This window comes from Geotrypetes seraphini, chromosome 6 (genome assembly GCF_902459505.1).
Source record: "Geotrypetes seraphini chromosome 6, aGeoSer1.1, whole genome shotgun sequence".
NCBI classification, from domain to species: Eukaryota; Metazoa; Chordata; class Amphibia; order Gymnophiona; family Dermophiidae; genus Geotrypetes; species Geotrypetes seraphini.
Window position 1 is genome coordinate 128,535,192 of NC_047089.1, and position 23,323 is coordinate 128,558,514.

Genomic DNA, 23,323 nt, shown 5'->3' on the forward strand with positions numbered 1-23,323 from the left:
AAAGTAATTATCTTATCCAAGTTTGTATTGCTTTAACTTTCCATAATATCAATAGGGTATAGGATCAGATCATTTTATTTTAAACTGTCACATTTTGGCAGTGCTTGCCAAGAACAACCAGCTCTTGTTTTGACACACATCTCTGAAATTGTGATATTGGTTTGGTTCCACCCCTAACTATCTCCGTTCAGAAGTATCTCTTCCTCATATTAAAAATAAGTTTAAAACTTTTCTATTCCAAGACACTTTTGACACCTAACTGCCGTTATTAGGGCTAAATTTTTAATTATTTTTTAAATCCCTTTCCTACCGTACCTTACCTTTTATGTTAACTTTACTTTGATTATTGTAGTTCCTCCCTTTTTCCTCTTGTTCCCATTCGTTTATTACATTACATTAGTGATTTCTATTCTGCCATTACCTTGCTGTTCAAGGTGGATTACATAAGAAGTTATCCATTCTGAAGAGGCAGGCCTGCCAGCCAGAGGGAATAGGAAGCCCTCTGGCCGGCCTTGCTGAATAAGGTCTGGGGTGGGGGTGGTCAAGGTTTTGGGGGGTGCCAGCAGGAGGGCATGGGCATCCCTCCTACCAGGGATGTTGGGGAGGTGCCAGCAGGAGGGAATGGGGGGAGGGGTTCGGGGGTAGTGGCAAGAGGAAGTGAGCATCCCTCATGCCTGCCAACTTGTGGTGGGGTTTGGGAGCTCCCTGCCATGGCTGCTCAGATGATCGCAGAAGGGAGATTTCCTTGTTGCGATCAGTTTAGCGGCCGCGGCTATTTAAAATGTGGCGCTAAGGAGATGCCTAGGGCAGCTTAACCTCACCTAAGGCAACTTCTGTGCAAAACCTCGCCAACGACCAGACTTGGGTGAGCTTAAGCACTAGGGATACGCTTCCTTGCACCCCCAACAGATGCCTACAATGTGGGCGGCCTGCCTCAGGTTGTTTTTTTCAGAAAACATGTGTCCCGATTGGCTGCTTATACAGTGGTAGGATGTTTACCAAATTTAGCCCTTACTCTTTTCTTCTTATTTAAAACTATTGTTGGATAATAGCTGTCAACTACTGCTTTTGATCCCATTCCATCTCAACTACTGTAGTTAAGAACGTAGATGCAAGTCTATTACTGGCCCTACATAATTTCATTAACTCCAGTCTTTTGAACAGACTTTTCCCCACACTTTGATATGAAAGGGTTGTTAAAGATTAAGCAATAGTTTAAAGGTATCTTATGGTCTAGTTCTGGTTTTTTAATAATGGATGAACAACTGCATTTTTCCAAAGACATTCAAAAAGGTTTCCAATTAAGATCCTTTCTTACCTGTCAGTTTGGTTTCTGCAAATACCATAGCACAGAATCATGTTTCACTTTTTAATCAGTGATGCAAGTCAATTTTTGAGATTTTAGCAAATATGCCATTATTGCAACCCTGGACTTGTCAGCTGCCTTTGATATGGTAATAATCATGTATTACTTTCTTGACTTTCTGTCTTGGGAACTGGAGGTACTATTTATACATGGTTTACCTCCTCTCTGATTAACTATACTTTGTCCTCTAGACATTTTTGCTATGTACCAAAAGACTTAGTTCAGACACTAGTGTTATTTAATCTTTTACTTGTTGTTCTTGATGGTTTAGATATAAGTCCCTATTCTGTTGATTTCGTGCCCACTCAATTTATGCCTCTCTTGAGTTGCTCAATGGCTTGACGATCAACAACTAAAATTCAACCCTGATAAATGTCAGGCGATGTAGATCACTGATCACACCTCCATATCAGTTATATTCAAATTAACGCCTTTCCTATTCACTTCAATCATCACTATAGATATTAAGGATCAATTCTGACCCTCAATTATGCTCTTCTGGTCAAATTAATTTCATCTGTCATAAAGATTTCTTTTTTAGCATTGTATCAGATTAGATCCTTGAGGCCTGTACTGGAGAAGGTGGCTTTAGCCCTTTTATTCTATGCTTTGGTTATGAGACAATTGTAATTTACTTCACAATGATCTTTACCTGTCAGCTTTGAAAGAATTACAATCTATTCAGAACACAGCCTTACAACTATAGATAGATTAAAAACTGACAAATCTCCAGGCCCAGACGGAATCCAGGCCTAGGGTATCGAAAGAGCTAAAAGAGGAAATAGCGGAATTACTACAGCAGATTTGTAATCTATCCCTGAAAACAAGGGTGATCCCGGAGGATTGGAAGATAGAAAATGTTACACCCATCTTTAAAAAAGGATTGAGAGGCGACCCGGGGAACTACAGACCGGTAAGTCTAACTTCGGTTCCGGAGAAGATGGCGGAAGCTCTGATAGAATACAGCATCGATGAGCATCTAGAAAGGAATAAACTGACGAAAACAAGCCAACATGGCTTCTGCAAGGGAAGATCGTGCCTAACGAACTTATTGCACTTCTTCGAAGGAATAAACAAGCAAATGGATGAAGGGACCCCCATAGACATCGTATACTTGAATTTCCAAAAAGCCTTCGACAAGGTACCCCATGAACTCCTACTTAGAAAACTAAAGAACCATGGGGTGGAAGGGGATGTACATAGATGGATCAAAAATTGATTGGCGGGTAGGAAGCAAAGGATAGGAGTAAAGGGCCACTACTCGGACTGGAGAAGGGTCACGAGTGGTGTTTCACAGGGGTCGGCACTCGGACCACTGCTGTTCAATGTATTCATAAATGACCTAGAAACAGGGCTGAAGTGCAAAGTTATAAAATTCGCAGATGACACAAAACTTTTTAATGGGGTTAGGAATAAAGAGGACTGTGAAGAGTTACAAAGGGACCTGAACAAACTGGGAGAGTGGGCAAATAAATGGCAGATGAAGTTTAATGTAGAGAAATGTAAAGTCTTGCATGTAGGAAACAGAAACCCGATGTACAGCTATACGATGGGAGGGCTGGTAATGGGAGAAAAGTAGCCTAGAGAAGGACTTAGGGGTACTGGTGGACAAAACAATGAAGCCGTCGGCACAGTGCGCAGCAGCCTCTAAGAAGGCGAACAGAATGCTAGGTATTATCAAGAAAGGTATTACAACCAGGACCAAGAACGTTATCCTGCCATTGTATTGGGCGATGGTGCGCTCGCATCTGGAGTAAGTCCAATATTGGTCACCGTACCTAAAGAAGGATATGGCGATACTCGGGAGGGTTCAGAGGAGAGCGATGCGACTGATAAAGGGTATGGAAAACCTTTCATATGCTGAAAGATTAGATAAACTGGGCCTGTTTTCCCTGGAGAAGTGGAGGCTTAAAGGTGTCATGCTAGAGACTTAACAAGATCATCATGAAGGGCACAGAGAAAGTGGAGAGGGACAGATTTTTCAAACTTTCGAAAACTACAAGAACGAGAGGGCATTCGGAAAAATTGAGAGGGGACAGATTCAGAACCAATGCTAGGAAGTTCTTCTTCACCCAAAGGGTGGTGGACACCTGGAATGCGCTTCCAGAGGGTGTGATACGACAGAGTACGCTGCTGGGTTTCAAGAAGGGATTGGATGATTTCCTGAAGGAAAAAGGAATTGAAGGGTATAGATAGAGGATTGAATGATTTCCTGAAGGAAAAGGGAACTGAAGGGTATAGATAGAGGATTACTATGCAGGTCCTGGACCTGATGGGCCACCGCGTGAGCGGACTGCTGGGCGTGATGGACCTCTGGTCTGACCCAGCAGAGGCACTGCTTATGTTTTTATGTTCTACAGTATATAACATTACAACTTTAGATTTCATTTCTAAGTCTCACATGCTCCCAGTGACTTATAGGATTAAATTCAAAATACTTCTTAACTTTTAAGGCATTACAAACTGGTCTACTTCCCATGTTGTTTATATGTTTGATACCATATATTCCTTCTTGTGCTTTAGGTTCACAAAATGCTAATCTATTGTCTATCCCTTATCATTTCAGAGCCTGCCACAAATCTTCTTGAGGCTCTGCTTACTCTTACTCTTGATCTCTCTAAGTATCTCAAGGTTGAGAGTTCACTGCTTACCCTGGATCGGTAGCATGGAATATTGCTACTCCTTGGGTTCTGGCCAGATACTAGTGACCGTGAGAATGGGCTACTGGGCTTGATGGACCATTGGTCTGACCCAGTAAGGCTATTCTTATGTTCTTACTATACAAATATAATACATACTATTTTTTTCTAGCTTATGGAGAGTGACCTTCTGAGTTCCAACAGGGTATCCAATCAATATCTCAAGCATTTCTTCTTTTCTACATGTCTAATTTTCTAACTTACAGTTTTTCTAAATCTTTTTTTCATTCTTTTTTAAATTAATTGTAAAAAGCTTTGTTAAATATTTTGAAACGTGATAGACAAAGCACTATAATTAACATTGTAAAAATATAAACATAGCCTTGGCTGATCACAGACAAGTGGCAATTTATCTTGGCAATTTATTTTCCTGGTTCCTGAGGTAAATCATCTTCTACATCCCTGGTCATTGGTTTTATCATACCAGTACACCAATATAATATGCTCCATTAGGTTTAAATGCAGCTTTTTATATACACTTTAGTACAGATGTTTGCACACATTTAATGCAGAAAAGGAGTGAGCTAAACTAGTGCACTTCGGGGTCTTTTTACTAAGGTACGCTAATGATTAGCATTTGCTATATGTTACTAAAGACACCCATTGTATTCCAATGGGTATTTTAACATTTAGCATGTGCTAAACTGGTTAGAACACCTTTGTGTCCTAATAACCTGCATGTGGAATTATTTCCAGTGCAGAAGAGTACATTATACATTTGTGTATTCTTTCACTTATATTTTAGTGCTAAAACTTGAAGTCAATATGAATTTAAGAATTCACCTAACAAAGTTCTAAGATCCCTAATTTGGAAACCTCTGAAGTTGGGATTTCCAATTTGTGGGCGTACATATTACAGACTCCCTGACCCAGGCTAACTCAAGGTCTCTTGTACTTGGACAATCTGGAGTATTTTTGAAAGGAGGTGAAGGCTTAGTGGGTAAGAATGTTAGTGTGAGGCTCTCTGGGGAAGTGTGAGCATCTCCCTGCCTAGGGAGTCCTGAGTCATTTGGGACTGGTCTTGAGTCTCCAATTTAATAGTTAGAGATGCTAGTTAAACTTGACTTCCATCATGGAAGTGAAATAGAAATAAAGTAAACTTCAAAGTTAACTTTACTTCCATTTTAACACCTTTTTTTAACTTCAGTTTTAGTATATAAATTTATCTACAGTATTGTGTGGGTATATGCGGTGCATCTCTATTACTTACAAGGTAAAAATATGAAGGGCAATAACTCAGTGTCTAGAGTTAAGGCAGCACAAAAAGTGCCCATTTTAAGCTTACTTTTTTTTATACACTATTAGCATAAGTAGCTGAAAAACCACCTTAATTTAAGGCGCAATCACTTACACCAGCTCGAGACCTGGTGTAAATGAGCACACTTGTATTTTGCAAATATGTGCACAAATTAGAGTATCTTATGATCAACACATATATTTGCTCACGCTACTCATGCTCTGCCCAAACTCCATTTATATGCACGCCCACAGCGAAAATATTCATCATTCTAATACTGTGTGTACTTTTATGCTGGTTGATATTTTATAAGATGCTACTTATACACATAAATGATTACAATACCGCAATTTATGCGTGCTTTTGGCATCTAAAGCTAGATGGTTTCTTATAAGATTGTCCCCTTGCTAGGAAGTAAAAGTGTTAAAAATTTGTAACACAATTTTTTACTTCCATATTAAGGAAATAACCTTATAATGAGCTGCCTGTCTTTAGGTGCCAAGAATGCACATACGTGGTGGCATTTAATCACTGGAAACCCCTGGCCTACATTTCTGGTGCCTACATTTGTTGGAGGTGCGATTCTCTAACTGGTGCTGTCACATGATTGATATGCAATTGGTGGCCATCGACAATGACACCGGTTAGAGAATCTGGGCCATAGGTCTGGATTCTGTAAATGGCGTATAAATTGGTGGTGTCTAGAATCATGGCTAACAACGTCTAAGAAAAAACTTAAGATCTTGCAATGTAGGCCAGCGTTTTACTGGCTTACATGCAGGCGTCAAAGTTCCTTAGTGAATCACGCCTAAAGCACCTAAGTCCCGCTCTGCCCCAACTACACCCACTTAGACATAAGGCGCTGTTAGGTATCCTGCTGTAGATGCATTAATGGTGTCTGCATTGTAGATGTCTCCTGGCGCCTATTTTTTTAAACGAGTTTTTAATCAGTTTTAAATAATGCGGTCAATTAAAGCACTGATTTAGCCAATTAAAACAATTAAATTAGGCAGCAGTAGGGCGCCTACTGCCACCTAACTTACGGTGCCATTTATAGAATATACACATATATATACATGCACACAAATCCTATAATAATAATCCCAAATATAACTTCAATCTTCTATAAATATTTAAGAGCCCTTTTATTAAGCTATGCTGAGAAATGGCCTTAGTGCATTCTTACACAGGACTTTCCTCTGTGCCAAGCCCATTTTCAATGTGGCTGTCAAAAGGACTTTATCCTATTTGTCGAATATATGGCCATGTGCTAGCATTCAGTGGTCTGGTTGACGGAGTTAAATGTATTGAGGGATTATAAGCCTTAAGAAAACCTTCATGGGTGAAACATGTTGGCTCCTAGATCTCTGAAAGGAAGACCACTTATAAAAAGCTAAGTACCCTTAAGAAAGGAATATGCTATAAGGCAGTGGTCTCAAACTCAAACCCTTTGCAGGGCCACATTTTAGATTTGTAGGTACTTGGAGGGCCGGAGAAAAAAATAGTTAATGTCTTATTAAAGAAATGACAATTTTGCATGAGGTAGAACTCTTTATAGTTTATAAATCTTTCCTTTTGACTAAGAGACATATGATCAAGAAACTGTTTAAGTTTACTTTTGTGATTATGATAAACATACTGAGGGCCTCAAAATAGTACTTAGCGGGCCGCATGTGGCTCCCGGGCCGCGTGTTTGAGATCACTGCTATAAGGGGTGTTAAATAAAAAGAGAATTACCTCCGGTGAGGAGGTAGTACATAAAGCCTAGGGCAGGGGTAGGCAATTCTGGTCCTCGAGAGCCGGAGCCAGGTCAGGTTTTCAGGATATCCACAATAAATATGCATGATATAGATTTGCATCTCAAAGAGGCAGTGCATGCAGATCCATCTCATACATATTCATTGTGGATATCCTGAAAACTTGACCTGGCTCCGGCTCTCGAGGACCAGAATTGCCTAACCCTGGCCTAGGGCAATGAAAATCGTTTGAGCCCAGGTGGTACTTCTGAGGAACTGGGGACTATATATTGCATGTGAGGTGCTGGGAACGTATACTTATTGCAGTATAAGTTTGGAGAGATATATCATTAACACATGGCCCTATAAAAAAATTAACACAGGAGCATTTAGTGCCTCCTATTTAGGAAGCACTAAGGGCTCGCTTGTTGTGGACACGCTAACCAGTTAGTGTGGAAGTGATGTCAGTGAACTAGCTGATTAGTGCATCCACGTCTTCACCCCAAAATGCATACTCCCCTATAAATTTTTTAAAATAAATTAACACATGATTAGTACGCGCAGATGACAAAACAATCACAAAAGAGCGGGTCTGTTTTAGGCCATTTTTGTGCGTTCGGTGCACAATAGCACCTAACACAGCTTGGTAAAAGGGGTCCTAAATCAATAAAGTCTAAATATAATAATAAAGAAATTTTTATCACATAAAGAACTAATTAAAGAAATGCAGCAGCATTTTTATTTTGCTTTCTGAGAGGTATTTCACTTTGTTTGGCAGTTGAACCTCCTTCAGTATTCTTACTATGAGGAATGATAATGAACATTTCTAATATTAATTCCCATATTAAGAAAAAGACACCCCAATTATTTTCACATACATACTGAAAATAGAATAATGCATAAAGATCTAGATATTTTCAAAAGCATAAATCACCACAGTTTCCATCTCAGAAGAACATGCAGTGCTATTCACTAAGCAATATTTCACACAATATCCTTGTCAACAGACTTTTAGGACTTTAAGCTTGCAATACGATTATCTTGATTTTATCCAGTAGTTGACATTCATTGTTCCTTGAGTATTGTAGAAATGTGTTTTCCAAAAGAAGGAATAATCAGTGTTGTAGGAGAAAGTTGGTAGCTACATTGATGTCATTGTTTGAAGCCCTCAGTGCTTCCAGTACAGCTACCCTAGAAAACCCCATCTCCATGAGCCGTGTAACCTGCAAGTAAAACAAATATTTATGTTTCAAAAATGCACTCAATTTCTAGGTAAGGAGAAAATAGAACTCCCCATCATTTTTCCCACAATTAATCTAATCGTTCCATTGAATGAACAAGACTGTGTACCAGTATAACCTTCAACCTAGTAAAATTTAAAAGCCCCATCTGAGACAGTACATAGAAATAGGAATTGAGACATCTAGGTTGGGACATGTGAATGTCTGTTAATATTTCAGAACAGATTGGTTTATGTAGAGCCTTTTCTAAAATACATGCAGGAATGGATGTGTATGTGCTGGCTATAAGCTGTGGCAGCATCCATTTTAGAAATATCAACATCTCAAATTTCAATCAGGCCAATGAGGTTACATACACATGTATACACTGGCATATCATGTGCATTTTGGTATTTTACAAACAAAAAAAGGAACTGTAGATATGTACAAAATGCAGGCAAAATTTATTGTGACAAAGTGAGACGCTTTACAGCAGTTGGCGATTCAAGGCGCATCGGACCTTTTGGTTTATGACATTTTTTACTCTACAATTTTTTGTGGCATATTTTTCCAAACCTTTTTTCATCTTGGACCCCCGACGAAGGTTTGTCCGAAACACGGACTGTGTCGGATCCATTGTTTGGTAAAAAGGTTTTTATATATTTATATTTGTCACAATACATTTTGCCTGCATCTTGTACATATCTGCAGTTCCTTTTTTTATTTGTTCCTGGTTGGTTTTTTTCTGCAGACAAGGTTGGACCTTTCCTCCCTTTTTGTTGCTCCATTTTGGTATTTTAGAAATAAATGTGTATTTGTGTCATTTTACAAACCTACTGTACCTTCTCTAATCTTTTGTAAACCGCATAGAACTTCATGGTGTTGCGGTATATAAACTGTTATTATTATTATTATTACTTATATATACTCGAATATACTGTGAGATTTTTGGGCCCAAAAAAATGGCCCTAAAATGGGGGTCTCATCCTATATTCGGGTCATCATCTGACCCCTTCCCTGACTTGATGCAGACCTCTGATAGGCCAGGACAGGAGGGATCCCTCCCATCTCCCGTCCCAGCCGATACTAATAATTTTTTTTCCCCCTCTCCCACCGTGTACCTTTTCTGTTATCCCTGGTGGTCCAGGAGCGAGCTTCTCGAGCTCCCACATGGCCCGGTGCCACTCACTGAAAGGCTTCCGCCAGTTCTTGCTGGACCTGGCGGCAGCCATTCAGCGAGCGTTGCAGGGCTGAGTGCAGAGCCTGGCAAGGGAGGTCTTGAGGTTGAAGACACTGGGTGCAGATAACCACATCATTCTCTAATGTCTAGTTTTTGTGCTTGATTTGTGTATCAGAGGCCTACATCAAGTCGGGGAGGGGGTGCAGAGCCTGGTAGGGAAGGGGTCTGGGTGAAAAGCTTTGCAGGGCATGGAGGTAAAGAGACTGGGGGGTGGGCTGGAGCCGCCGGACCCATGAGCGAAGGGGGAGGTGGGCTGAAGCCACCGGGCCCATGAGGCGAAGGCCTGGAGCTGCCAGACCAGCGATGAGGGGAGGAATGGGGGATATCAGGACCTGTATTGGGTGAGGTTCCCCGCAGGAACAAAGCTGTTCCTACACCGGCGGTAAGCAGATATACATTTTACTTGTTCCTGCGGTTTTCTTGCGGTTACCCGTGGTAACGGGTCACCATGTCATTCTCTACTAGACATCTCTGGGAGTAACTGTAAACACCGAAGTTGATTTCAATGGGCCTCAATGTGCATCCCCCTTTAGAAATGAGTTTATTTTAGTCCTGTCCAAAATGCACCCAGACCATGCACCCTTGCCATATGCATGTATTCATGATTTAGACATTTGGAGGGGCATTTAAAAAAAACAAACAAAAAACCCCGGATGTTACCAGCTGGACGTTCAAAGTTGGAACAGAAATGACCATTTTCAAATGGCAAACTGCTGGATATCTATCTATCTATCTATATATTTAAATCATCTATTTAGATGTCTTTGTCATCGGGACATCTAGGCTGCCAGAAAGTCTAACTTTATACCCCATTTTTGATCAGGAAAACATCCAAAACCCAGACCATTTGGATGTGGGAGGGGCCAGCATAGTAATGGACTGGCCACATAGACATCCCAACAGAGCAATGGAACACCTCACTGCTGTGAATGTCACATAAAGGGTGCCAGATGTATATCTCACCATAACCTTATTATAATTTATAGTGAGCCTCCCAACCCCCCTATACCCACCTGTGTACCCCCCCAATAGCACTTATAGCTACAGATGGCACCTATATGGCAGTATAGTAGGGTTTGGGTAGGTTTATCTTCTTCCATACATGTAGTGGTTAGAGTGGTTTATAGGTCTGGGTCCTCCTCTATATGGCTCACTAGTCCATTCACTATATGGCTCACTAGTCTTTCCCTTCCTATTGTTTTTTCCTTTTTAAATGTACTTTATCTTATTTTAAATATTGTAGTTCTTCCCTTTTCCCCTTTTGTATGGAGTTTACTTTTTTTTTTGTCTTTAGTGGTCTTTTGTTAGGTGTAACTTTTAACGATTTCCCATATTTTACTATTATTGTACACCGCCTAGAAATTTATATAAGCGGTATAACAAACTTTTTAATAAACTTGGAAACCAGGCTTCTTAAGACACCTGTGTGCAGCTCTACTAGACTTCCCCATACCAAATTCTGCTGTTTTAGAGACAGGTATGCACCTTTTTGTTGTTATATTTGTGTGGTGGAAGGGGGTCAGTAAGCACTGGGGGAGTGTGGGGGATTAGAGAATGACACGATGGCTGTTAAGAACATAAGAACATAAGCAGTGCCTCCGCCGGGTCAGACCATAGGTCCATCCTGCCCAGCAGTCCGCTCCCGCGGCGGCCCAAACAGGTCACGACCTGTCCAAATCACCAGAAGGGGCCCCCATGCCACCTTGGTTTCCTATTGAGTCCTATCTTCCCATCAAAGTCCTAGCCCTCCGGTCTTGCACATGCACGACCTGGTCGGGTTTCTATACTTATTTTCTGGTTAGCTTTCTCAGTATCCCACGATCCCTTTATCCCTCAGGAATCCGTCCAGTCTCTGTTTGAATCCCTGTACCGTACTCTGCCCAATCACGTCCTCCGGTAGCGCATTCCAAGTGTCCACGACCCTTTGGGTGAAAAAAAACTTCCTTGCATTCGTTTTGAACCTATCTCCCTTCAGTTTCTCCGAATGCCCCCTCGTACCTGTTGTCCCCTTCAGTCTGAAGAATCTGTCCCTATCCACCCTCTCTATGCCCCTCATGATCTTGAAGGTCTCTATCATATCACCCCTGAGCCTCCTTTTTTCCAGAGAGAAGAGCCCCAGCCTATCCAACCTCTCGGCATATGGGCAGTGTTCCAGCCCTCTTACCAGTTTTGTTGCTCTCCTTTGGACTCTCTCGAGTACCGCCATGTCCTTCTTGAGGTACGGCGACCAATATTGAACACAATATTCCAGATGCGGACGCACCATTGCTCGATACAGTGGCATGATGACTTCCCTCGTCCTGGTTGTTATGCCCCTTTTTATGATGCCCAGCATCCTGTTGGCTTTTTTTGAGGCCGCTGCGCACTGTGCAGATGGCTTCAGTGATGCATCCACCAGCACTCCCAAGTCTCTCTCAAGACCGCTTTCTCCCAACAATGCCCCCCCCAATTTGTAGTTGAACAACGGGTTCTTTTTCCCTATATGCATGACCTTGCATTTTTCCACGTTAAAGCGCATTTGCCATTTGTTCGCCCAGTCTTCCAGCTTGTCTAGGTCCCTTTGCAGGTCCTCACACTCCTCCCTGGAGCTAACTCTGCCGCACAGTTTGGTATCGTCTGCAAATTTTATAACCTCGCACTTTGCCTCCTTTTCCATGTCATTGATAAATATGTTGAAGAGTAACGGCCCCAGCACCGATCCCTGCGGCACACCGCTCGTGACTCCCCGCCAGTCAGAATATTGGCCCTTTACTCCGACCCTCTGCAGTCTACCCGACAACCAGTGCTCTATCCATCGGTGCACATCCCCTCCCACCCCGTGGTTCCACAGCTTCCTAAGCAGCCTTTCATGTGGCACCTTGTCGAAAGCCTTTTGAAAATCGAGGTAAATGATGTCGATGGGTTCCCCATTGTCCACCCGACTGCTTATTCCCTCAAAGAAGTACAGAAGGTTCGTTAAGCATGACCTTCCCTTACAGAATCCGTGCTGGCTTGTTCTCAGTAGGCCATTTCTCTCAATGTGCTCGCAAATGCCGTCCTTTATCATAGCTTCCACCATCTTCCCTATAATTGAAGTCAGGCTCACCGGCCTGTAGTTCCCGGGGTCACCCCTCGATCCCTTTTTGAAGATAGGTGTGACATTCGCCAATTTCCAGTCCTCTGGTACCTCTCCAGTTTTCAAGGATAGGTTACAAACATGCTGTATTGTGCCCGCTATTTCTTGTCTTAGCTCCTTCAGAACCCTCGGGTGGATCCCGTCCGGACCCGGTGATTTGCCGCATTTTAACCTGTCTATCTGTTTGAGGACATCCTCCTTACTTACCTCTATGTGCTCCAATTTTTCAGCCTGTTCCCCACTCATGAGCTCCTCTGAGTCCGGTATATTAGATGTGTCTTCTCTCGTGAAAACCGACGAGAAGAACGTGTTCAGCCTCTCAGCTACCTCTTTATCCTCTTTAATCACTCCCCTCCTATCCCCATCGTCCAACGGCCCCACCTCCTCTCTTGCTGGTCGTTTCCCCTTTACGTAACTGAAGAATGCCTTGAAGTTTTTCGCCTCCCTGGCCAGCCCCTCTTCGTATTTCCCTTTTGCTTTTCTAACCTCTCGGTGGCATTCTTTTTGGCATTTCCTGTGCGCCTGGTGATTTTCCTCCGTTGGATCCTTTTTCCATCTCCGGAAGGATACTTTTTTGTCGTTTATTGCCCTCTTTACTTCTGCTGAGATCCAAATCGGGTCCTTTGACCGCTTGTTCTTGCAGCCTTTCCTGAAACTGGGGACGTACATTTTTTGTGCTTCCTGCAGGGTGTCCCTGAATAGGGTCCAGGCGCTTTCCACAGTCTCCATCCTAAAGATGTATCTGAGCTTCCTCCCCACCATTTCCCTCATAGCAACATAGTTCCCCTTCTTGAAGTTGAGCGCAGTTGTTGCGGTCCTCCTTACTATGGGTGTCCCCCTTTCTAAAGTGAATCTGATCGCATTGTGGTCACTGTTGCCTAGTGGTCCTCCCACTTCTACCCCTCTTGCAGGCCCTCCTAATCCGTTCAGGATGAGGTCAAGAGTAGCACTCCCCCGCGTCGGTTCCCTGGTCAGTTGCTCCATAAAGCAGTCCCTCACAGCTTCTACAAATCCTGTTTCCCTAGTGCAGTTGGAGTGACCCGTACTCCAGTCTATCCCCGGGTAGTTGAAGTCCCCCATCACTGTTACACTTCCAGTCCTGCACTCCTGTCTCAGTTCAGCTTCCAAGTCGTGTCCGACTCCTTCCGGCGCACCAGGTGGGCGATAATACAGCCCCAGTTTTATGTCTGCACCCTTGTTTCCCGGCAGTTTGACCCATAGCGATTCCAGCCCCTCTGCCTTCGTTGCCATATCCATCCCGACCGAGTAGATAGAGTCTTTTATATATAGTGCTATGCCTCCCCCCTTCTTGTGGGTCCTGTCTCTCCTGTAGAGCTTGTACCCCGGCAGCGCCACATCCCATTGATTCTGCACTGTCCACCATGTTTCTGTAATTCCAATTATATCTAGGTCTTCCCCCTTGGCCACGACCTCTAGTTCACCCATCTTGGCCATGAGGCTTCTTGCATTTGCGTATAAGCACCGCAGGTCCCGTTGTTTTTTCTCCACCTCTGCATTCACCTGGGCCGCCTCTCCTGTTCCCTGTACTTCTGCTTTGCCCTCAGCCTTTACCCTCGTAGCTTTCATCTTCCCCACATTTCCGCCACCCCACTTCCCCGCTTTTCCTCTGGGTTTTCTTGCCCCCTCCTGGGCCCCTGCCTCTGTTCGATCCCCCTCGCCTTGTGTAGCCCCTATGATACCCTCAACTTTCGCCCTCGCGCCACCCAGTCCTCCTGTGTCTCCATGCCCTTTAGTCTCTTCCCAGCAAGCTCCCTTTACCTGTTGTTTCCCTCGCTGTCTGATCATAAGGTCCACTGGTCTCTCTACTTCCTCCGTGCAGTCAGCCCGTTCAGCATCTGTTCTGGATACTGTTGTCCGAAGCGTCAACATCAGATCAGCTGTCGGCTTTCCCCCTCTCCTCAGTTTAAAGCCCTCTCGATCTCCTTCTTCACATTGGCAGCCAGTAGTCTAGTTCCCTCTGTGCTCAGGTGCAGGCCGTCCCGCCGGTAGAGCTTACTCTTTCCCCAGAAGGACGTCCAGTTCCTCACAAAGTGGAAGCCCTCCTCCTGGCACCATCTCCGCAACCATGCATTCACAGCTAACATGTTACCCACAGCTAACCCACTGAAACGGGGGGGGGGGAAGAGGGGAAGTGCTCATTGCGGGTACGGGGACAAGGCCATCCACCACCCCGTGGAGCAGTGGGGGATTAGAGAATGACACGATGGCTGTTACCCACGGCAAACCCACTGAAACGGGGGGGGGGGGTAAGTGCTCACTGCGGGTACGGGGACAAGGCCATCCACCACCCCGTGGCCTTGTCCTCGTAGTTAAGGGAGGGAACGCGCGCGGTCACTGGCAGACAGTGGATGGAAGGAATTGAATGAGAAGATGAGGAAAGCAGACACTAGACAACAAAGGTAAAAAAAAAATTTCTATTTCTTTTCTATCTTTTTTCTTTTTTTTTGCTTTAGGATGCTTTAGGAAAAAGTAGTATATTAGTTGTGTTGATAAAAATTTATAAACGAAGTCCTGTCAGCTGACCATCTTTTTCTCTAGTTCAGCAGCCAGAACTTTGATTTATAAGGAAGGAATAAGCTAAATATTGCAGTACTGAGGCTTGTATGGATGCTGTGGGGATAGTAGTCACGGAGATGGGGCGGGGACAGTGGTCGCGGGGACAGGGACAAATTTTTTCCCCGTGTCATTCTCTATGGGGGAAGTTTGGATACCTTTGTTACACTTAGATGCTTCTATAACAGGTCTAGTTCCAAACATTTAAGTTCCGTCCAGGACGTTTTGCAAAACGTTTGATTATCGCTGCAAGACATCCAAGTCTAACCCGCCCTTAGACACACCCAAAACCAGCCAATAACTCGCCTCCACCAAACCCATCTCGAGCTCTGGACACACAGAGGCTGGGACATCTCGCTAGACGTCCAGAAAGACGGTTTTGATTATCAACACTTGGACATTTATATTTTTTGCTTATGAACCCCCATATATTCTGGCTTTCTCAAATCAGGCCCCCAGGCAGCTAATTTGTTTTATGTGAACTACTTATATGCCAGTTCTTGGCATATGCAGTATATCAAGCAAATATAAATAAAATGAAAATAAATAGAGTTACGGTCATATTAAACTGTACTATTATTCCAAGATGGGATACCGAGTGAATGTCAGATACTATATTTCAAATTCATGGATTGTTGTTATTACAGGACAAAATACAGAACTAAAGTCGTATTAATTATACATTTTTGACAAAGTATCTAGTATCATATTTATTTTGAAAAAATTACTCTTAATGAATATCCAAATAGTTTAAGTAAACACCAAAAAGTCCAACAGGACAGAGAACCCAGGGTATAAAACAGTACAAAAGGAAGTGGGAACGGACAATGAACACTCCACTGAAGATCACTGATGTAAGACGAAATTGCCCCTAAACGAAATAGCAAAAGCTGCCTAAATAAATATAATAAATGGTTTGACACTGAACTTCTAAAAATGAAACAAGTAGTAAGACTATTGGAAAGGATCTGGAAAAAAATGGGAAAATTGTCAGACTGGAGATCTAACATAAAAATCTACAAACAATTGATAAAAGAAAAACGTAAAGCTCTCAGCCAGTCTCCTCTGGCTTTTCCAGGTCTCAGGCAATCCCACACATTAGCACAGCACCAAATTCTCACACAAAAACACTTGCCTTTCTTCAGCAAACGTCCACTACCTTTGGTTGCCCATTAACTGTATCAATTTCTATGTCCCAATTCATGGTTTGTTCTGGGCTTGTTTCAAGACTCTGGCTTTCTTTTTTCTGAAACACTGGTATCAATGTCCATACCTTCAGCAGGCTCTAGCTGTGTGCTTCTCAGCTGTCTGTGGTTCTGTGCTGTTGCTTCTCTCCCTATAACCAAACTCCCAGATTGTTTAAGGTGTGAATGCTACACCCAAAACTTCCAGCCTGAGTGAGGAAATCCTGTACTCTTTGACTACCTCTCTGGCCCTGAGAGAAAGGATTGGACAAATTCCTGCTGGAAAAGGGGATAGAGGGGTATAGATAGAAATTTACCGCACAGGACTGCTGGGCGCGATGGACCTCAGGTCTGACCCAGCGGAGGCATTTCTTATGTTCTTATGAGACATGCTGCTCTGATTCACACAGGGTTTTTCCCTCTCTGAGTTTTGTGTCTTCCCCTAGCTTAGTGGTAGGCAAACTCATTAGTCAAAAGAGCCAAAGATCAGCAGTATACTTCTCCCTCCGTATCCATGGGGGTTAGGTGCAGAGCCAGACCGTTAAGTGTGAAAAACTACAAATAACTTCTCGGCCGGCTCTGATCCACCCCCGCCTCTCTCCTGCCTTTCTTCCGGCATCCCAGACCTTACCTGGTGGTCTAGCAGGCTTTTGGGGCAGGAACGATCTTCCTACGCTCCTGCCCCGTGCAGATCACTCACAGGAAATGGCTGCCCCCCAAATAATCGCGAATAACCGAATCCGCGGATGCTGAAACTGCGTATTCGGAGGGAGAAGTGTACGATTAAGATTTCTTTTCAACAATCATGTTTTTAGGAGTCAGTTTAAACTAGCTACTAACATTAAATAAAACCAGATATCATAATAATAATAATTTTATTTATTGACAAAAAAATCATTTTCTACCTTTTGTCACTTCTGCTTTAATCATCTTGTCTTCACTCACTTCTTTCTAGCCAGCATCTGTCCTCTCCCTGTCTTCCATGCAGCAACAGCCCCTTCCATGTCTGCCCTCTCTCTCTCTCTGCCCCTGCCATCCACTGTCTGCTCTCTCCCTATTCCATATGGCACCTTCCTTCTTTCTATGCTCCTTCCATGAACTGTCTCTCTTGTGCCCCTTTTCTCCTTTGTACATGATTCATTTCAGCTCTGCCACCACCCCCTCACCTATTATCTGGCATCTCTCTCTTCTCCTTTCCTTTCCACTCCACGGTCTAGCATCTGTCTCCTTCCCTTCCCTGATTCCCTGGCATCTCTATCATTTCCTTTCATCTCTCCCTCCCCATCCATGCCCTAACATCTCCACCTTCCTTTTCCCTTGGTCTGGCATACCTTCCTCCATCCCTCCATGTCTTGGCATATCTCCCTCTCTCTTTTCCCCCATGTCCTGGCATCTCTTCCCTCCATGCCCTGGTATCTCTTTCCTCCATGCCCTGGCATCTTTTCCTCCCTCCCTCTCTTCCCTCCATGCCCTGGCATCTCTTCCTCCCTCCCTCTTTTCCCTCCATGCCCTGGCTTCTCTTCCTCCTTTCCTTCCCTCTAAGCCCTGGCATCTCCTTTCATTCCTTCCTTTTCCTCCAGTTGGGTGCAGCAATTCTCTCCCACCTCTACTCTCTTTCCTCCTTCTGTCACCCTGTCCCCAGTTGGCAGTGCAGTCCCTAAGCGGGTGCTCCAAGGCCTTGTGTCATGAACTTCTTCAGGCAGCAGCAGCAATCACAATTTGCTGCTGTTGCCGGCTTTGGGCCTTCTTTTCTGTTGGGTCCTGCCTTCATGGAAACAGGAAGTAGGCAGGACTCAGCAGAGAGGAAGGCCCGAAGTTGGCAACAGCAGCTAATTGTAAACGCTGTTGCTGCCCAAAGAAATTAAAGATGCCAGGCCTTGGAGCACCCAGGGTAGACCGCTTCTCTCCCTGTAGTCGGGGCCCCTCTGAAAAGGAACATTAAGCTCTCCCTTCCATGTGAACCCCGCTGACTCATCGCAAGACAACCGACAAACCTCCCTCCAGCACTTGTCGGCAGCTGCAGCACTCTAAACAGGCTGCTTTGAAGTTTGCTGCCTTCTGCAAGTGATTCCCTCTGCTGCATCACTGATGATGTCATCAGTGATGCTGCAGAGGGAATCACCAGCAGAAAGCCCTCATTGGCCCTTCTCCCCCTCCTGCCTAGCGTTTTTGTTAAGTCTGTAATCAAAAAAAATAAGAAAAACTTAGCTCAGCAGGGATGGTTATTCAAATGTATTCAAACACTGAAGTTCTTTCTTGCTATCTTTGCTGGTCTGCTCCCGCCAACGTAAAGCTAGCTGGCATTTCGCTATGTAGCTGCATCAGGGCGGTGGACTCTCGGCGATTCTAATCACGCTTAATACGGCAAAGATCTCTGGTTCAGAATTTTTTTTTTCTTGGTTTTTCTTCCTCTACACATAGGTGCGTCTGGTGGTAGGCAGCCCATAGCCCCCTGGTATCTTTTTTAAATGCCGGTGTCTGGTGGTAGGCAGCCCGCAGCCCCCCAGTACCTTTTATAAAAACCGGTGGTCCAGCGTGGCCTCCCCTCCCTTTCTTGACGGCTGCCTCCTTTCTTGCTGCAGAGCAGTGCATAAGGCAAGAGCACGAGTTTTTCGCTTCCTGCCTGGTCCCACACCGCTTCCTGAATGGCTGCCGACTTTTGCTTCAAGTCTGATTATTGTATTTTTCCAGCATTTTTCTGTGAAAAAGCCCGGAATGGGTTCTCTGTGAATATATGATGATATTCATAACCCATAAGGCATCTGTCAGTTTGGGTGTCTGGGTGTTTGAAATTCACAGGTTCATTTCTAAGTGATATCAGTAAATCTAGTTTTGCTTTATTTGTCTCAGAGTGTATATATATTAGCCAAACTTTAATGCCAAGAAATGCAAGGTCATTCATTTGGGCTGCAAAAACCCGAAGGAACGGTACAACTTAGGGGGTGAAGAACTTTTATGCACGGCAGAAGAGTGGGACTTAGATGTGATTGTATGTGATGATCTTAAGGTGGCCAAACAGGTTGAAAAGGTGACGGCGAAAGCTAGAAGGATGCTAGGTTGCATAGGGAAAGGTATGGCTAGTAGGAAAAGCACAGTTACTTACCGTAACAGGTGTTATCCAGGGACAGCAGGCATATATTCTCACACATGGGTGACGTCATCTACGGAGCCCCAGCGCGGACAGCTTTTTCAGCAAACTTGCTAGAAGTTTCAAGTTTGCACACTGCACCACGCATGTGCTAGCCTTCTCGCCACTAGAGGGCGCATCCCCACCTCGTGGTCCTCAGTTCCATATCCAGCAAAGAAAAGCCATCCCCGGGGAGGTGGGCGGGTTGTGAGAATATATGCCTGCTGTCCCTGGATAACACCTGTTACGGTAAGTAACTGTGCTTTATCCCAGGACAAGCAGGCATGATATTCTCACACATGGGTGACCTCCAAGCCAACCAGAAAGAGGGCAGGTGGGAAGATGGCAATTTAGGAAAACAGGTTACGTAACACCGACTGGCCAAACCGGCCGTCACTCCTGGACAAGGAGTCCAAACAGTAGTGGGAGGTGAACGTATGAACCGAAGACCAGGTGGCAGCTTTACATATGTCCTCCATAGGAGTAGAATGGAGGAAAGCAACCGAAGCTGCCATCGCCCGGACCTTATGACCCGTGACTCGACCCGAGAGCGGGAGACCAGCCTGAGCGTAGCAAAAAGAGATACAAGCAGCTAACCAGTTGGACAAGGTACGCTTGGAAACCGGATGTCCTATCCGATTAGGATCAAAGGACAAAAATAATTGAGGAACCTTCCGATGAGACTTAGTACGTTGGAGATAAAAAGCCAACGCCCTCTTACAGTCAAGCGTGTGAAGCGCCGTTTCACCAGGATGAGAATGGGGCTTTGGAAAAAATACCGGAAGAACAATGGACTGATTGAGGTGGAAATCAGACACAACCTTAGGCAAAAATTTGGGATGGGTGCGAAGAACCACCTTGTCATGATGAAACACCGTGAAAGGAGGGTCCGCCACCAAAGCCTGTAGCTCGCTAATCCGACGAGCGGACGTGAGCGCAATCAAAAAGACTACTTTCCAAGTGAGAAATTTAAGAAGAGCTTTATCGATAGGCTCAAAAGGAGGTTTCATCAGTTGAGCCAAAACCACATTAAGATCCCATACCACAGGGGGGGGCTTGAGAGGAGGATGAACATTCACAAGACCCCTCATGAAACGAGAAACCAGAGGATGCAAAGAGAGGGAACGACCCTCGAGATGTTGATGAAATGCAGCAATTGCACTAAGATGCACTCGAATGGAAGTTGTCTTCAGACCAGAATTCGACAGATGCAACAGATATTCCAGGACCGAAGACACAGGAACTGAATCCGGGTCCAGGTGATTGGTGGAGCACCAAGAAGAAAATCTGGTCCACTTCTGGGAATAACAAAGCCTAGTCGAGACTTTGCGAGAGGCCTCTAGGATTTCCCGCACTGAGTGAGAAACCGGAATCGAAGTCAAGGGGAAAGGAACCAAGCGGTTAGATGTAACGACTGAAGATTGGGATGTAACAGCGAACCCCGACTCTGAGACAGCAGAGAGGGAAAGACAGGCAGAAGCAGAGGCTCCCTGACACTGAGTTGAAGAAGCAGGGAGAACCAATGTTGCCTTGGCCAACGAGGCGCAATGAGAATCATAGTGGCTTTGGTCGATTTTAGATGAACCAGCGTTCTCAAAATCAGAGGAAAAGGAGGGAACGCATAAAGGAACCTCCCCTCCCAGTCGAGAAGAAAAGCATCGGCCTCGAGACGGTCCTGGGAGTACATCCGAGAACAGTAGAGGGGTAGTTTGCAAGTCTCGGGCGAAGCAAACAGATCCACCTGAGGAGTCCCCCATCGGTCGAAGACCTCGCGTAGAACTCGGGAGTTCAGCGACCACTCGTGCGGCTGGAGGAGACGACTGAGCTTGTCTGCCAGACAATTCAGCTCCCCCTGAATGTAAACCGCCCGCAAGAAAATGTTCTGAGAGACGGCCCATGTCCAAAGCCGCAGGGCTTCCTGGCACAGAGGCCAAGAGCCCGTCCCTCCTTGCTTGTTGACGTAATACATTGCCACCTGGTTGTCTGTCCGAACGAGAACTACTCGATCGTGCAGAAGGTGACCGAAGGTCCGAGCGGCCAGATAAATGGCACGAAGTTCCAACACGTTGATGTGACACCGACGGTCCGTGGCCGACCATAGGCCTTGCGTTCGTAAACCGTCCAGATGAGCCCCCCACGCATACTCCGAAGAGTCCGTGGTCAGGACCTTGCAATGCGGAGGGACGCGAAAGAGCAAACCCCCGGACAGATTGGTAGAGCTGGTCCACCAACGGAGCGAGCGTCTGAAAGACGGAGTCACAGTCAAGCGTCGAGACAGTGGGTCGCGGTCCTGACGCCATTGCGAGGCCAAGGTCCACTGAGGAATCCTCAGGTGCAACCGAGCAAATGGGGTCACTTGGACCGTCGACGCCATGTGCCCCAAAAGCACCATCATGCGTTGAGCCGACACTACCTGCAGTTGCGAAACCTGCCGGCCCAGGCGAAGCAGGGCCTCCAGTCGTGGGGAAGGAAGGAAGGCACGGAGGCGAACCGTGTCCAGCACGGCCCCTATAAACTGGAGGGATTGAGTCGGCTGCAAGTGAGACTTGGGAAAGTTCACCTCGAACCCTAGACCCTGAAGAAGCGTGATAGTCTGTTGGGTCGCTGAAATAACCCCCTCCCTTGTCGGGGCCTTGATCAGCCAATCGTCCAGATAGGGAAAGACCTGCAACCCCCGGGAACGCAGAGCAGCCGCGACCACCACCATGCATTTCGTGAATACCCGAGGGGACGAAGCCAGACCGAAGGGTAGTACACGGTATTGGAGGTGCAAATCCCCGACCCGAAATCTTAAAAACTTCCGAAAGTCGGGATGCACCGGAACATGGGTGTACGCTTCCTTCAAATCGAGGGAGCACATCCAGTCCCCTTCGTCCAACAGGGGATATAGAATCGGAAGCGATAACATACGGAACTTCTCCCGGACCAGGAACTTGTTGAGCTTCCGGAGGTCCAAAATGGGGCGCAAGTCCCCGGTCTTCTTGGGGACCAAAAAGTAACGGGAATAAAATCCCCGGCCTCGCTGATCGAGAGGCACCCTTTCGACCGCCCGAAGGCTCAACAGGGCCCCGGCTTCCTCTCGGAGAAGGGTCAACTGGCTTCGATTGGACGGGCACGCCCCGGGGGGCATGTCTGTAGGCTGTCTGGAGAAGTTTAACGAATAGCCCTCTGAGACGGTCCGGAGCACCCATGCGTCTGACGTAATCCCAGACCAAGCTCTGGCAAAAGCCGTGAGCCGACCCCCGATGGGGAGGGGGTTGAGTGATCTCGCGGCGGGGACCAGCCCCCGGCCGCTCATCCCGTCAAAAAGACGGCGCCGGCTTGGACGCCCCCTGGGCAGCGGGTTTGGCGGGTCCCCCTCTACCCTGTTGGGTAGAGCGACGGGGTGGAGGCCTCGAAAAGGCCGGCGTGGATTTTTGAGGGTACCGCCTAGGCGGTTGTTTAAAAGGCCTCTGAGCCGGCGGCTTAGGCTTTGGACGAACCAGAGACGCCAGAGAGCGCTCTTGCTCAGAAAGTCTCTTGGTGGCCGCATCCAGGGAGTCGTCGAATAACTCCGACCCGACGCAGGGTAGATTGGCCAAGCGCTCCTGCAAGTTGGGGTCCATCTCGAGGGTCCGCAGCCACGCCAGCCGGCGCATGGCTACCACACAAGCCGAGACCCTCGAGGCAAGCTCAAAGGCGTCGTAAACCGCATGAAACAGATAGAATCTGAGCTGGGACAGGTTCGACGCAAAGGTGGCAAATTTATCCCTGTGCGACTCAGGAATCACCCCCTGAAAATCCGGCAGATCCTTGACCATGGATCTGAAGTAGGAAGAGTAGGCG

At 45.6% G+C, this 23,323-nt stretch overlaps 1 protein-coding gene across 5 annotated transcripts in view; it reads right to left on the bottom strand.

The window, feature by feature from the left end:
* Positions 1 to 7,748: 7,748 nt before the first annotated feature.
* UBAC2 (UBA domain containing 2) overlaps positions 7,749 to 23,323 on the bottom strand; it is a 579,805-nt gene continuing 564,230 nt past the window's right edge. For all 5 annotated transcript variants that reach the window (XM_033949111.1, XM_033949114.1, XM_033949110.1 and 2 more), the window contains one exon: positions 7,749 to 8,261. In XM_033949111.1, the coding sequence (XP_033805002.1) occupies positions 8,154 to 8,261 (108 nt within the window). In that variant the 3' untranslated portion in view covers positions 7,749 to 8,153. The remainder of the gene's footprint in view (positions 8,262 to 23,323) is intronic.